Consider the following 14,233-nt stretch of genomic DNA (forward strand, 5'->3'; position numbering starts at 1 on the left):
GGTGTTACTAGTGGAGTTGAGAGTTCGAGGGAACCTGAACCATAAAGGGGCTCTCTGCTTCTAACAAGTTGGGTCTTTTCCACAGGAGAGTCTGAATGACGGGACCCCCACGGAACACAAGAAGAGGGGTTCATAAATCACGAGAACAGGGGTTCATAGATCACGAGAACAGGGGTTCATAGATCACGAGAACAGGGGTTCATGGATCATGAGAACATGAGTTCATAAATCACGAGAACAGGGGTTTATGGATCACGAGAACAGGGGTTCATGGATCATGAGAACATGGGTTCATAAATCACGAGAACAGGGGTTCATGGGTCACAAGAACAGGAGTTCATGGATCACGAGAACAGGGGTTCATGGATCACAAAAACAGGGGTTCATAAATCACGAGAACAGGGGTTCGTGGATCACGAGAACAGGGGTTCATGGGTCACAAGAACAGGAGTTCATGGATCACGAGAACAGGGGTTCATGGATCATGAGAACATGGGTTCATAAATCACGAGAACAGGGGTTTATGGATCACGAGAACAGGGGTTCATGGATCATGAGAACAGGGGTTCATGGATCACAAGAACAGGGGTTCATGGATCAGGAGAGGAGGGGTTCATAAATCACAAGAACAGGGGTTCAAGAGGAGGGGTTCATGGATCACGAGAGGAGGGGTTTGTTGTAGCCCTGATGCACCCGAGATAACCGGGGCAACCAGTGCATGTGCGGGCTTCTCCTTTGATCTCTATCGGCTATCTCCATCAGCCTCCAGCCATTATACATGTATCACATGTCCTGCTATGAGCCTGATTGGATGTATGGTGCATTACATTGGAAAACGATGTTAATGGTCACGCCCAGCCTCCCGTTGCAAGTGAATGGGAATCGGGGCTGTAGGGAACAGTAAATCAATGAGGGATCGGTGGGTGTTGGACCTTCCATGATCAATTACTGTTGGCCAATCCTCGGAATAGTAAAACCTGGCCATTCCCTTGAGGAACTTGTACACCCCCATGATGCTCCATTTACGTAGATCACTTGCAGGACTCTACTCTAGTGATCACTGGGGGGTCACAGTGGTTGTACCCCAAGCTATCAGACTCTAACCCTCTGTCTTATAGATAGGGGAGGAATATCGTTGGTGTAACCACCCCTTTAATTTGCAAAAAAAAAAAAAAAAAATCAAAATTAATCTACACTTTTACAATTTTAGGAAAGCAGATTTACTTTAAATTGAAAACATCTTCTCCTCGTTCTCGATGAGCAAATAACCCAAACAAAAAGATTTTTAACGCAATGCAATACACATAAAACATAGTAAAATTTAATTGCTTTCCATTTTATTATCCTCTATAAGTCATCTCAATATGGTGCTTTGCTTCCTTTTCTTTTTTTTTTCCATACCAAAAAAACAGCTCACGTCGAATAAAAAAAAACAAAAGATGTGAAAAAAAAATTCAAAAACAAAACCAGAAATTTTTTTCCCCCTTATCGGAAACTCATCTGTTGTAGTGACCCCTGTCGGAGGTAACATCAGTGACTGCATTATATATAGGAATTTTTGAAGAATTTATAAATCAACTAAAAAGGTGAAAAAATTCACAGAATTTACAATGTTCAAAAAGTAGGTGATTTTGGTCCCTTGTAAATAGTCCAACCTAACAAGATATACAGTTTTTTTTTTTAGAAAAAAATAGTCAGCAGCAACAAAAAAACTCTGAAGGAGATCAGGCCCAGCTAGTCAGTCTTTTCCGTCTTGGCGTCTTTTACGACGAGGTCTGATGATTTCCGCAGGTTCCCCTTTTCTGAGTTGTTGTTTCCTTGGCTGCTTTCCGACACCCCCCCAGATTTATTCGTCGTGTGTTTCTCCAAATAATTCAGCATCTCACTAAGAACCGTTTGAAAGGTGCTAAGAGCCGCGCAAATGGCCGGAGTCCCGAAACCATGAGTGATCAAACTGCAACAAAAAAGTCACATGATAAATAGTGGGACACAAGTTTTTTCGTTAAAAATATACTTTAAACATTTTTGAACAACTTTTCCAAGTCACTATTGACAATAGATGATGTCACAGCTTATCTACTCCTCCCTGTACAATGACCTCTATATAGATAACACTGACCCATCATTACATCACTACTGACAATAGATGATGTCACAGCTTATCTCCTCCCCCTCCCTGTACAATGACCTCTATATAGATAACACTGACCCATCATTACATCACTACTGACAATAGATGATGTCACAGCTTATCTCCTCCGCCTCCCTGTACAATAACCTCTATATAGATAACACTGATCCATCATTACATCACTACTGACAATAGATGATGTCACAACTTATCTCCTCCCCCTCCCTGTACAATGACCTCTATAAAGATAACACTGACCCATCACTACATCACTACTGACAATAGATGATGTCACAGCTTATCTCCTCCTCCTGTACAATGACCTCTATGTAGATAACACTGACCCATCATTACATCCCTACTGACAATAGATGATGTCACAGCTTATCTCCTCCCCCTCCTTGTACAATGACCTCTATATAGATAACACTGACCCATCATTACATCACTACTGACAATAGATGATGTCACAGCTTATCTCCTCCCCCTCCCTGTACAATGACCTCTATATAGATAACACTGACCCATCATTACATCACTACTGACAATAGATGATGTCACAGCTTATCTCCTCCCCCTCCCTGTACAATGACCTCTATATAGATAACACTGACCCATCATTACATCACTACTGACAATAGATGATGTCACAACGTATCCCCTCCCCCTCCCTGTACAATCACCTCTATATAGATAACACTGACCCATCATTACATCACTACTGACAATAGATGATGTCACAGCTTATCTCCTCCTCCTCCCTGTACAATGGCCTCTATATAGATAACACTGACCCATCATTACATCACTATTGACAATAGATGATGTCACAGCTTAACTTCTCCCCCTCCCTGTACAATGACCTCTATATAGATAACACTGACCCATCATTACATCACTACTGACAATAGATGATGTCACAGCATATCCCCTCCCCCTCCCTGCACAATGACCTCTATGTAGATAACACTGACCCATCATTACATCACTACTGACAATAGATGATGTCACAGCTTATCTCCTCCCCTTCCCTGTACAATGATCTCTATATAGATAACACTGACCCATCATTACATCACTACTGACAATAGATGATGTCACAGCTTATCTCCTCCTCCTCCCTGTACAATGACCTCTATATAGATAACACTGACCCATCATTACATCACTACTGACAATAGATGATGTCACAGCTTATCTCCTCCTCCTCCCTGTACAATGACCTCTATATAGATAACACTGACCCATCATTACATCACTACTGACAATAGATGATGTCACAGCTTATCTCCTCCCCCTCCCTGTACAATGACCTCTATATAGATAACACTGACCCATCATTACATCACTACTGACAATAGATGATGTCACAGCTTATCTCCTCCCTGTACAATGACCTCTATATAGATAACACTGACCCATCATTACATTATTACTGACAATAGATGATGTCACAGCTTATCCCCTCCCCCTCCCTGTACAATCACCTCTATATAGATAACACTGACCCATCATTACATCACTACTGACAATAGATGATGTCACAGCTTATCTCCTCCTCCTCCCTGTACAATGGCCTCTATATAGATAACACTGACCCATCATTACATCGCTATTGACAATAGATGATGTCACAGCTTAACTTCTCCCCCTCCCTGTACAATGACCTCTATATAGATAACACTGACCCATCATTACATCACTACTGATAATAGATGATGTCATTGCTTATCTCCTCCCTCTCCCTGTACAATGACCTCTATATAGATAACACTGACCCATCATTACATCACTACTTACAATAGATGATGTCACAGCTTATCTCCTCCTCCCTGTACAATAACCTCTATATAGATAACTGGCCCATAATTACATCACTACTGACAATAGATGATGTCACAGCTTATCTCCTCCCCCTCCCTGTACAATAACCTCTATATAGATAACTGGCCCATAATTACATCACTACTGACAATAGATGATGTCACAGCTTATCTCCTCCTCCTCCCTGTACAATCACCTCTATATAGATAACACTGACCCATCATTACATCACTACTGACAATAGATGATGTCACAGCTTATCTCCTCCTCCTCCCTGTACAATGGCCTCTATATAGATAACACTGACCCATCATTACATCACTACTGACAATAGATGATGTCACAGCTTATCTCCTCCCCTTCCCTGTACAATGATCTCTATATAGATAACACTGACCCATCATTACATCACTACTGACAATAGATGATGTCACAGCTTATCTCCTCCCCCTCCCTGTACAATGACCTCTATATAGATAATCACCAGCAGATAGACAATAAAAACTGATACATTTTGTTCTGGTTTTAATGACTCCAAACATAAATTGGTGACACATTCCGTTTCATGTTAAGATTTATAGAGAGGTAAAATATGAAAAAAAACCTTGAAGTCATGACATGAAATTGCATCAAAATCAATTTATTGCACAAGAATATTCCGAAATTCTACTGGGAAAACCATTACAAGGAAAAAGCTCATTTAACTCATGTTATACACAGAATATTTTATTTTAATTTTTTTTTTTTTTTTTTTTAGCAGATGGTCCATAATTGCTCAAAAAATATATTAAAAAAAATCATTTGAAATAATATCAGTGTTCTGTATCGCTTTGAATAGAATATGCGTTGAATGGATCCTCTCTACATAAGCTGGGATGTTCTTGTCTAATCATGCAACCCCTGGGCATCGGAATGGAAATTTTTACCTTGAGAAGTTTCTGTCAGAACATGGATTACTGTGAAGGATACATACAGACCATGAATTACTTATCAAACCCTTTGTCCTACATAAGCCCTGATGCCGTACAGGTTAGTACAGTCAAAGTAGCTCCGTGCTACTAGACTTTGTCTTTATGATCTTTTTTTTTTTTTTTAATTTTTAAAGATTTTTTTGATGGTAATTATTTTACTGTTCAGGCTCGCAGCAATTTTTAAGTCGTGTTTTGTGTTTAAGAGTTTTCTATGCTTTCTGGAACCTATTTGAATTCTTAAAAGTTTGAAAGAGGATAACAATCTGATTAGTGGGGGTCTGGTTAAGAAATGGCGGTCCATGGAGTCCACTCTATGTCTATGTGGCTCCTGTGGCAGTACTTCAGTAGTGATGAGCGGGTTTGCTGAGTTTGACAAACTTGTAACAAAAGTTGGGCTTGGGTACCCTTACCTGGGGGTCTGTTCACTCCTATATACTCCATATACTGCATTACTGCAGTATTGATTGGATGAAGTTGGATCACTGTACTCTCTCTATCCTGTGTTTTCTTGGCATTTTTAATTGATTTTAATCTATGTGGAGTTGTGTATTTCATGAATTGTTTAATAAAGATTATTTTGCTTTATGTTTTGGTCCTCAGTAGCACACTTCTTTTTCTCCTAGTGTTTGCATTGAAGTATAGTGTGAACTGCATACTGATCTGTTTCAGTGTGCCACCAGCACACTGTTACAGATCACACTGAATGACAGGCCTAGAGCTTTCTACAGACTCCAGGCCTGTCATGGGTGCAGCCAACACCCACCCGTAACACCCAACACCGGTCATGGGAGTTTAAAAGTAGCACAGAACATCTGAAAAATAAAGATACATAAGGCACAAGGTGCAGGTAAAGGCGTACTTGAAAAGCGACATCATGGGAACCTTGAAAAGCTACAAAGGGAGTTACGTACCTAAAATGCGTTAAGTGTCTCTGGATATCAAGATCTAGAATTGGTGTTGGTCTGGAAGAGCCCAGCGGTGACCGGTCTTGACTGAGAAGGTCCTGAAATTCTTTACAGATTTGTCTAAAAATATAACATGCATGAGGATCAATATATTGTGGAAATAACAAAAAAATCATATAAAAATATCACTGTACAAGCATTAATAAACAGTGGGGAAATCTGAGGAAGCTTCATAGTGTAAAACTAAAATAAGGAAGAACTTAAAGATGTTCCCTTGCTGGTTTAGTGGGAAGACTATAAGACATAGTCATCCATCTTCTGCTGAGGACATGTACTGCACATGCTCCATGCTGTGTCAATACACTTTCCCAAACACCTTGCCAGCATCTAAACATCAAGCAGAAGTTTGAACACCTCTACTGGACTGCAGATGGGGTCAATAGGAAACCTAACATAAAGAAGTGACTGGGCCAGAAAGAAGAACTCCGAAATCCTGCACAATAGAGCCGGATAGGATAGGTAGCTTCATTAAGAGGGGAACACTCCTTTAAGGAGAACATCTCAACAAGTTACAACATGTATATCATTTTCACCCAATAAGACCATACGCATCTTTAGTGAGTCTGAAATCCAGAAGGGGAAAATAAGTCACTGTCAGACACCCCAGTGACTAATTTAGATAAAGCCAATTCCCTGAATATCAGGACAGTTAGGTGGACACATTAGACCAGTGATCCCCAAATATCTGACAACAGACCAATACTAATCCTTGGAAAATATGATCCCAGGTTGCACAACTGTATTTACACTACTGCACACCTTCACCACTCCTTCAGGCCACGGCAGGGAGAAGATAAAATAATAAAATGCAATTAGATGTACCCATTATCATTGTTCAGCCACTAGTGTCCTGGTGTATATTCCTGGTGGGACAGAAATGTGGGCATCGACGTGGCAGCTGTCGGCCATCAGTGGCCTTAGAGATCATAGAAGAGAGAACAGTGAGATTTAGCGGTTACCGCACCATTCTCCCTCCTGTGACTGCTGCTCGGTGGTAGTGGTCATACGACCACCACAACTACCAGTCTAGCAAGAAGTACACACAAGGGACCACATAGGACTTTCGGGGAAAGGCAAAGTCCTTTAACTAAAGAGATAAATTTCTATGATAAGCATCTCTCACCGTAGAGGATCCAACATGTCCATGTCTAACATCAAGGGTCTACAACCACATGAGGTTCTCCAGCAGAAGATAGGTGGCTCAACAGGGCTTAGAGAAGGTAAACCAGGCTAGTCAAGAGTTTGCTGTAGTGGAAATGTAGTGTTGTGTGCCAACCATGGAAATAGATGGCCAACCACATAGTACAGAGGCAGGGAACTGTTCTTACTTAGAGTTCAGAGATGGTTCCAAGTTGCCTTTACGACATCCATATGCCGGACTTCCCACAAACCATAAAAGTGCTAAAAAGCTCATAAAACCACCACAAAAAATACATAAATAGCCAAAAATATTTAAAAACCCAGTTACTTACTTTGTGGCAAGTATCATCTTTTTCCTTGCGGTCTGCTCCTTCTGTTCCATGTGTTGCCTGGCCAGATGTTCCCCAACAGCTTTTGCTGGAAATTCTGTCTCACAAGTGTATCCAAAATCTCGGGCTAAATGCAGAGCCTCTCCTACAGGGAGTCATAGAATTGGTGTAATGAGACAAGGTTATGCAAAAAAAAAAAACACAACTAAAAATTACTGTGAAGTATTCCAAAATTGTTTCTTCTCGATGTGCACTGGAGTTGTGTCCTTGCACTGCTGTATTACAGCTCCACAGTCCCTCACAGCGTCTTTGAGCCTCTTAAGAACTTAAGAATCCTATTTGGTTTGAATCATCTCATTTTGGGAAAAGTGTCCGTACATGATGGCCCAGTCTGTTTAAAGACTATAATCATGAACAATCTAGAGATTGCCTGATATACACGTTAATAGGAGCTTATCTACAGTTCTAGGTGTCTCAAGTGTCGGACCACCACTGATCCTATAGATGAGCCAATATCATTCTACTGGAAAAGCTATGATTTGGATATATATACAGGAGGGAAGATTCATGGTTGTGCAACACTTGAAAATAATCTTAATTTGGGGGGGGGCAGCTGGAAACAGACCTTAGTAACTCGGAGAACTTCTGAGGGCCCACCCTCCATCAACACCTGGGAAACAAACCATAGTACTCCAGAGGACTCCTGGGAACCTACTCTCCATTAATACCTGGGGAACAGATCTTAGTATACTAGTGGACTTCTAAGGGCCTACCCTTCATCAACACCAGGGGAAAAAAATCTTATTATGCTAGTGGACTTCTGAGGGTCTGTAACCTACTGGACTTTTGGGGGCTTATTTGCCATCAGCACTTTGGAAACAGATCTTTGTACTGTATTAGACTTCTGGAGGCCTGTCCTCCATAAACACCCATGGAACATTATTGTGTTAAATCCTGGGCCCATTGAGTACTCTAGTTGGGCAAGCTGACCATAATCAGTTAGGTGATAGGATATGACTAATTTTACAGCATATTGAACATATTGGAGCAGATTTACTTACCCGGTCCAGTTGGGATCCAGCGCCGCGTTCTCCGACGCTGATTCGGGTTCTGCCGAGATTCCCTAAGGTCGTGCGCCTGATATCCACTAAGTGTCGCTGCTGCGCTGAAGTCCACCGGAGTTCACCTTCTCCGTCTCGGTGTATGTGAGTGCTAATCTTGCGACACAACTTTTTTTTTAAATTCCGCTTTTTTTCCGAATCCGTCAAGTTTTCCGACGGCCATGCACCCTGGTTTCTGTCACGTGAAAGCCGGCGCTGATGCGCCACAATTCGATCGTGTGCGCCAAAATCCCAGGGCAATTCCGCGCAAATCGGAAGAAAACGGGAAACCCGACGAAAATGCGCGATTTGGACCCTTAGTAAATGAGCCCCATTGGCTATTCTTCATATTAGGAGGGGGTAAGGTGACACATTTAAGTTGAGTCCATTAGATGGCTAAAGGTCCCTTTTTCTCTGATAGTTCTAGACAGGAGCAGAATTCATATCATTGGTGATTGGTGGCTTCCCATTACATCTACACTGGCACATGGAAAACCACCCCATGGCCCATGAGATTACCAGCTCATTAGGGAATCTTGCTTCCTCTTTAGGGGCAAAACTACCAAATCTCCAATCCTAAAATCTAGGGATGACTCAACTCTACCATAGAAATATCCATTACAATGAAAGATTCTTACTGTAAAGTGATTTTTTAAGACAAGAGAATCAATGAAGAGAAATTATTAGAAGTATATTTGTAAGATCTCTTAAGACCTCAGAAGAAAGACCAGGCTCGATTTGATCAGCTCTTCCGAACATTCATGGGAATAAAAGGCAGAGGGTTTGTAATGCCTGGTATATGAGGATGCACTTTCATCCCACTCTGACTGAAAGCATAACTCCAATCCAGGTACTTTATCTGCTCCTACACTGTGTGACTTCATCTAAAATGATCAAAGACAAGTGGGATGTATTCTTCAGATCTGAAACTTCTGAACAACTGCAAAGATTTACAATTGTTTGAGGAGCGGAGAATGGCATCGCTAATCTGATTCCAAGTGGTGCGGCTGTGGGTAGGTGGGAAGCAGAGGCACACTTACCTTCCACTAAGGATGTCAGCAGCGTTACATTAGCAGCTTTTCGCCTTCCTGCAGGTAAGTTCAGACCCAGCCTGTCCAACTTCTCCCGTAAGCATCGACCCCCATTTTTTGACTTTGCCCTGCAAAAAAATGTTTAAGGAAGTCATTCTCAATCCTTGACAATTGAGATATTTCAAATACAATGAATCCATTTTTTAGAGTCTTTCTCGTTAACCTTTTACGACCTAGGACAGACACAAGGTGGGATTTGGTTTTTATGGGTTCAAAAGTTCCCAGGAAAGGGGGATGGGGGATCAATAGTGCCAGATACATTCCATATTGTTCTACCATATCACTAGACCGTACTGGGAGGAGGATGCAGCTCAGCTTTCTGCTTATCCTTCTATCCCCAATCTATCCATTTTATTAAAGGTTGACCCATTCCGGGCCCCCTTCCCGATCTCCTACTGGTACCACGCAATTGCATGGGTCGCTTTATAAGGACTCAAATTGAAGGACTGGGCAGATGTTGGCCTTAAACTAATTTTCATGACCTCTGAGGAGCAAAATGGTAAAAAGTAGGACATGTTGGTACCCACTGGTCTTTGTTGACTCTTTCACATTGATAATAGGCCGGGACATGTGGTATAAGATCACCAAGGCCACTGAATGACAACAGCCACCATGTTAATGAATGGAAGCTGAAGGAGAAGACTGGTGGATGTCATAGGGACAGTGGAGGTTCAGAAACCAAGATAGTGTTTTTTTTCATCTTAGTTTCTTGTAATTTCTTCAAATTGGCCTAATTTTTTAATCTTACGGGCAACAACAAAATATCTATCACAAAAAGCGTATTCACAAGATATCTGTAAGCTTCAGCTCTTTTGGAAAGGTAGATACAAATATTTCACTAACGGAATGACGATAACTTGTGAGATTATAGTAAAAAAAAGTGGCAAATTTAAATATTTTTAGCACTATATTTTTTTGATAAAGATGTTATGGCATGGTATATAGAACTATAAAGTAGTACATTGGTCTCAATAGTTGTCCAAAAATTTTCACTTCTGGACTGGGTCACCAGAGGATCCATTGGTGGTCTCGGCTCTAACAATGTAATGGCTCGTGATATGCAGTTAAAGACAACAAAAATGTGTGGTCTATGCCCTAGAGAGGGATGTGCTGGGTGGAGGTTGGACCTTCAGAGTCGTAAATCTGGTGGACCCAAGGAATCCTAGTCTGACACCGGTTATCATTTGTTATGAGCGAGTCAAACCACAATGCTTGGGTACCCAAATATGAACATAAGTATGAAGTTCGGGTTTAACGTTTAACTCAATCCCCACCGGTAACACCCGCGATCGGTGCTGGCTTCGCATGTAGGTGTTAACTCTTCATATGCTTGTGGTGTGTGTCACCTCTTACTCAATGGTCGTCCCTCCCCAATGATGTCGCTGCTTTGCCTGAGGCATTTAAAGGGCAATACCCACCATCGGTACACCCACAGGTAACCCCTGAACCAAAACCTAAATACAAGGGTGTAACTAGGAGAGGCAGTGCCCCATAGCAGACTTAGCCCCTCTACCCCCTTAAAAAATATACATATTAGTATACTCACACATGTAACTTACAATCACACACAGTATATACTGTACACACTCTATATACATACATACAGCATATACACATACATACAGTACCATATACACCCATGCATCATATACACAGACATGCAGCTTATACACATCACATATGCACACATACAGCAAATACATAAATAGATAAATACAATACAATACTATATACAGACGCACAGCATATGCACAAACTTCCAGTATATATACACACCACACATACAGCATATACACACCCATTGAAAACTCAATCCCCCACATGTGGGGGCCCCCTGAAACTGTGGGCCCCATAGCAGCAGCAGTGGCTTCTACCCCTGTAGTCACGCCCCCTGCTTGAATATGTCCACTCATCACTAATTAACATCATATATTTATATCAACTAGACGACCAATATTTCCGATAAGGGCTTGTAGACCCAGTAGAGAAGGGTCACCTGGTTACCCTCTCGAAAAGCCCATGGACAATTGCTTCAGGAAGATAATCTAAAGGGGGCAATTTCTGTACCGTATATAAATGTAAAATATAAATAAATGTAAATTTATATATAAAAATATGAATCTATATTACATGTCCAAGAGGAATATGATGGCTTAATACATATATAATATTTATTATTTTTTATTATTTAAAGGGGTGATTCTTAAAGAACACGTGATGTAAACTACAGCCGCTTCGCTCTAGATATTCAATACCGATATCATAGAACTTGGAAGCTAATTGGCAAATCCAAATATAGAAATATTGACCTGTATTTACCTTCGTAATATTCCACCCAGGAGAGAAGCGTTGAGACATTCCGGAGGAGAGAGACGTCTCTTCACTTCCGCTATGGTGACCTTGTACTTAGACGTGGAGCTTAGTAAGGAGAGGCGGCCGGGGACCGAGCAGAAGAGGTCTGTGGTGTTCACTACACATGTCCCCCCTGAGAGGAGAAGAACAAGGCAAAGGTTATAACAGCACAGAAATACAGCGAGAAAATAGACAATATTTATACATTGTAACCACATCTTATTCACCGGAACTTGTGATTTTTCTTATTTCTATGGATGACTATGATTATTAACACCCCGGTTATGTCCTGTCAAATTGGCTTAATATCTTTGTTACCATGTAACTAGTAATTCTCTAGAAGATTCTGTCACCTGAATGGCCTCTTAATGATTCATGTGATTAATTTAAGTAGACGCTCAGGAAATAGAACAAATTTTATAAGATTAGATGGTTAAAAGATAGATAACTAAATTAATAGATGATAGTTAGATAGATAGATAGATAGATAGATAGATAGATAGATAGATATGAGATAGATAGATAGACAGATAGGAGATAGATAGATAGATAGATAGATAGATAGATAGATAGATAGATAGATATGAGATAGATAGATAGATAGATAGATAGATAGATAGATAGATATGAGATAGATGGATAGATAGATAGATAGATAGATAGATAGATAGATGGATAGATAGGATATGGATAGATAGATAGATAGATAGATAGATAGATGGATAGATAGATAGATAGATAGATAGATAGGAGATAGATTGATAGATAGATATGAGATAGATAGATAGATAGATAGATAGATAGATAGATGATAGATAGATAGATAGATAGATAGATAGATGATAGATAGATAGATAGATAGATAGATAGATAGATATGAGATAGATAGATAGATAGATAGATAGATAGATATGAGATAGATAGATAGATAGATAGATATGAGATAGATAAATGGATAGATAGATATGAGATAGATAGATAGATAGATAGATAGATAGATATGAGATAGATAGACAGATAGATATGAGATAGATAGATATGAGATAGATAGATATGAGATAGATAGATATGAGATAGATAGATAGATAGATAGATAGATAGATGATAGATAGATAGATAGATAGATAGATAGATAGATAGATAGATAGATAGATAGATATGAGATAGATAGATATGAGATAGATAGATATGAGATAGATAGATAGATAGATAGATAGATAGATAGATGATAGATAGATAGATAGATAGATAGATAGATAGATAGATAGATATGAGATAGATAGATATGAGATAGATAGATATGAGATAGATAGATATGAGATAGATAGATATGAGATAGATAGATAGATAGATAGATGATAGATAGATAGATAGATAGATAGATAGATAGATAGATAGATGATAGATAGATAGATAGATAGATAGATAGATAGATAGATATGAGATAGATAGATAGATAGATAGATAGATAGATAGATAGATGATAGATAGATAGATAGATAGATAGATAGATAGATAGATAGATATGAGATGTACAAATATTTGCAAGTACAAATATAAAACTACAGGAGACAAGTAGGAGGAGGACCCCATGAGGGCTCACAATGTATATTGGAGGTAGATGGAGACACGAGGTGAGGGAGCAGAGCAGTTATTGTGTGTTGTAGATCCTGAACAGGTCAGTTTTCAGGTTACGTTTGAATGATTAGAAGGTGGGGGACAGTCTGACACATTTTGGTAGAGACTTCCAGAGGATGGGGGAGCACGGGAGAAGTCCTGGATGCGGGTGTCAGAAGAGCGGATGATAATAGAGTAAAGCTGAAGGTCCTGTGATGAGCGGAGGTTACGTGTGGGACGGTATTGGCCGATGAGGTCAGAGATATATGGAGGAGACAGGGTGTGGACGGCTTTGTAGGTCATGGTCAGTATTTTGAATTGAATTTGTTGTGAAATGGGGAACCAGTCGAGAGACTAACAGAGGAGAAGCCAGGAGACAGAGGGATGAGCCAGGCAGCAGAGAGGAGAGGCAGAGGAGAAGCCAGGAGACAGAGGCATGAGCCGGGCAGCACAGAGGAGAGGCAGAGGAGAAGCCAGGAGACAGAGGGATGAGCCGGGCAGCAGAGAGGAGAGGCAGAGGAGAAGCCAGGAGACAGAGGGATGAGCCGGGCAGCAGAGAGGAGAGGCAGAGGAGAAGCCAGGAGGCAGATGGATGAGCCGGGCAGCAGAGAGGAGAAGCAGAGGAGAAGCCAGGAGACAGAGGGATGAGCCGGGCAGCAGAGAGGAGAGGCAGAGGAGAAGCCAGGAGACAGAGGCATGAGCCGAGCAGCAGA

The 14,233-nt window shown here is 40.7% G+C and overlaps 1 protein-coding gene across 3 annotated transcripts in view; it reads right to left on the reverse strand.

Moving 5' to 3' along the window:
- Positions 1 to 1,320: 1,320 nt before the first annotated feature.
- TFAP2D (transcription factor AP-2 delta) overlaps positions 1,321 to 14,233 on the reverse strand; it is a 35,120-nt gene continuing 22,207 nt past the window's right edge. For all 3 annotated transcript variants that reach the window (XM_072143773.1, XM_072143775.1, XM_072143774.1), the window contains exons 4-8: positions 11,871 to 12,036; positions 9,501 to 9,619; positions 7,364 to 7,505; positions 5,838 to 5,951; positions 1,321 to 1,954 (exon numbers count right to left, since the gene is read on the reverse strand). In XM_072143773.1, the coding sequence (XP_071999874.1) occupies positions 1,735 to 1,954; positions 5,838 to 5,951; positions 7,364 to 7,505; positions 9,501 to 9,619; positions 11,871 to 12,036 (761 nt within the window). In that variant the 3' untranslated portion in view covers positions 1,321 to 1,734. The remainder of the gene's footprint in view (positions 1,955 to 5,837; positions 5,952 to 7,363; positions 7,506 to 9,500; positions 9,620 to 11,870; positions 12,037 to 14,233) is intronic.

Source organism: Engystomops pustulosus, chromosome 3 (assembly GCF_040894005.1).
Source record: "Engystomops pustulosus chromosome 3, aEngPut4.maternal, whole genome shotgun sequence".
Classification (NCBI taxonomy): Eukaryota; Metazoa; Chordata; class Amphibia; order Anura; family Leptodactylidae; genus Engystomops; species Engystomops pustulosus.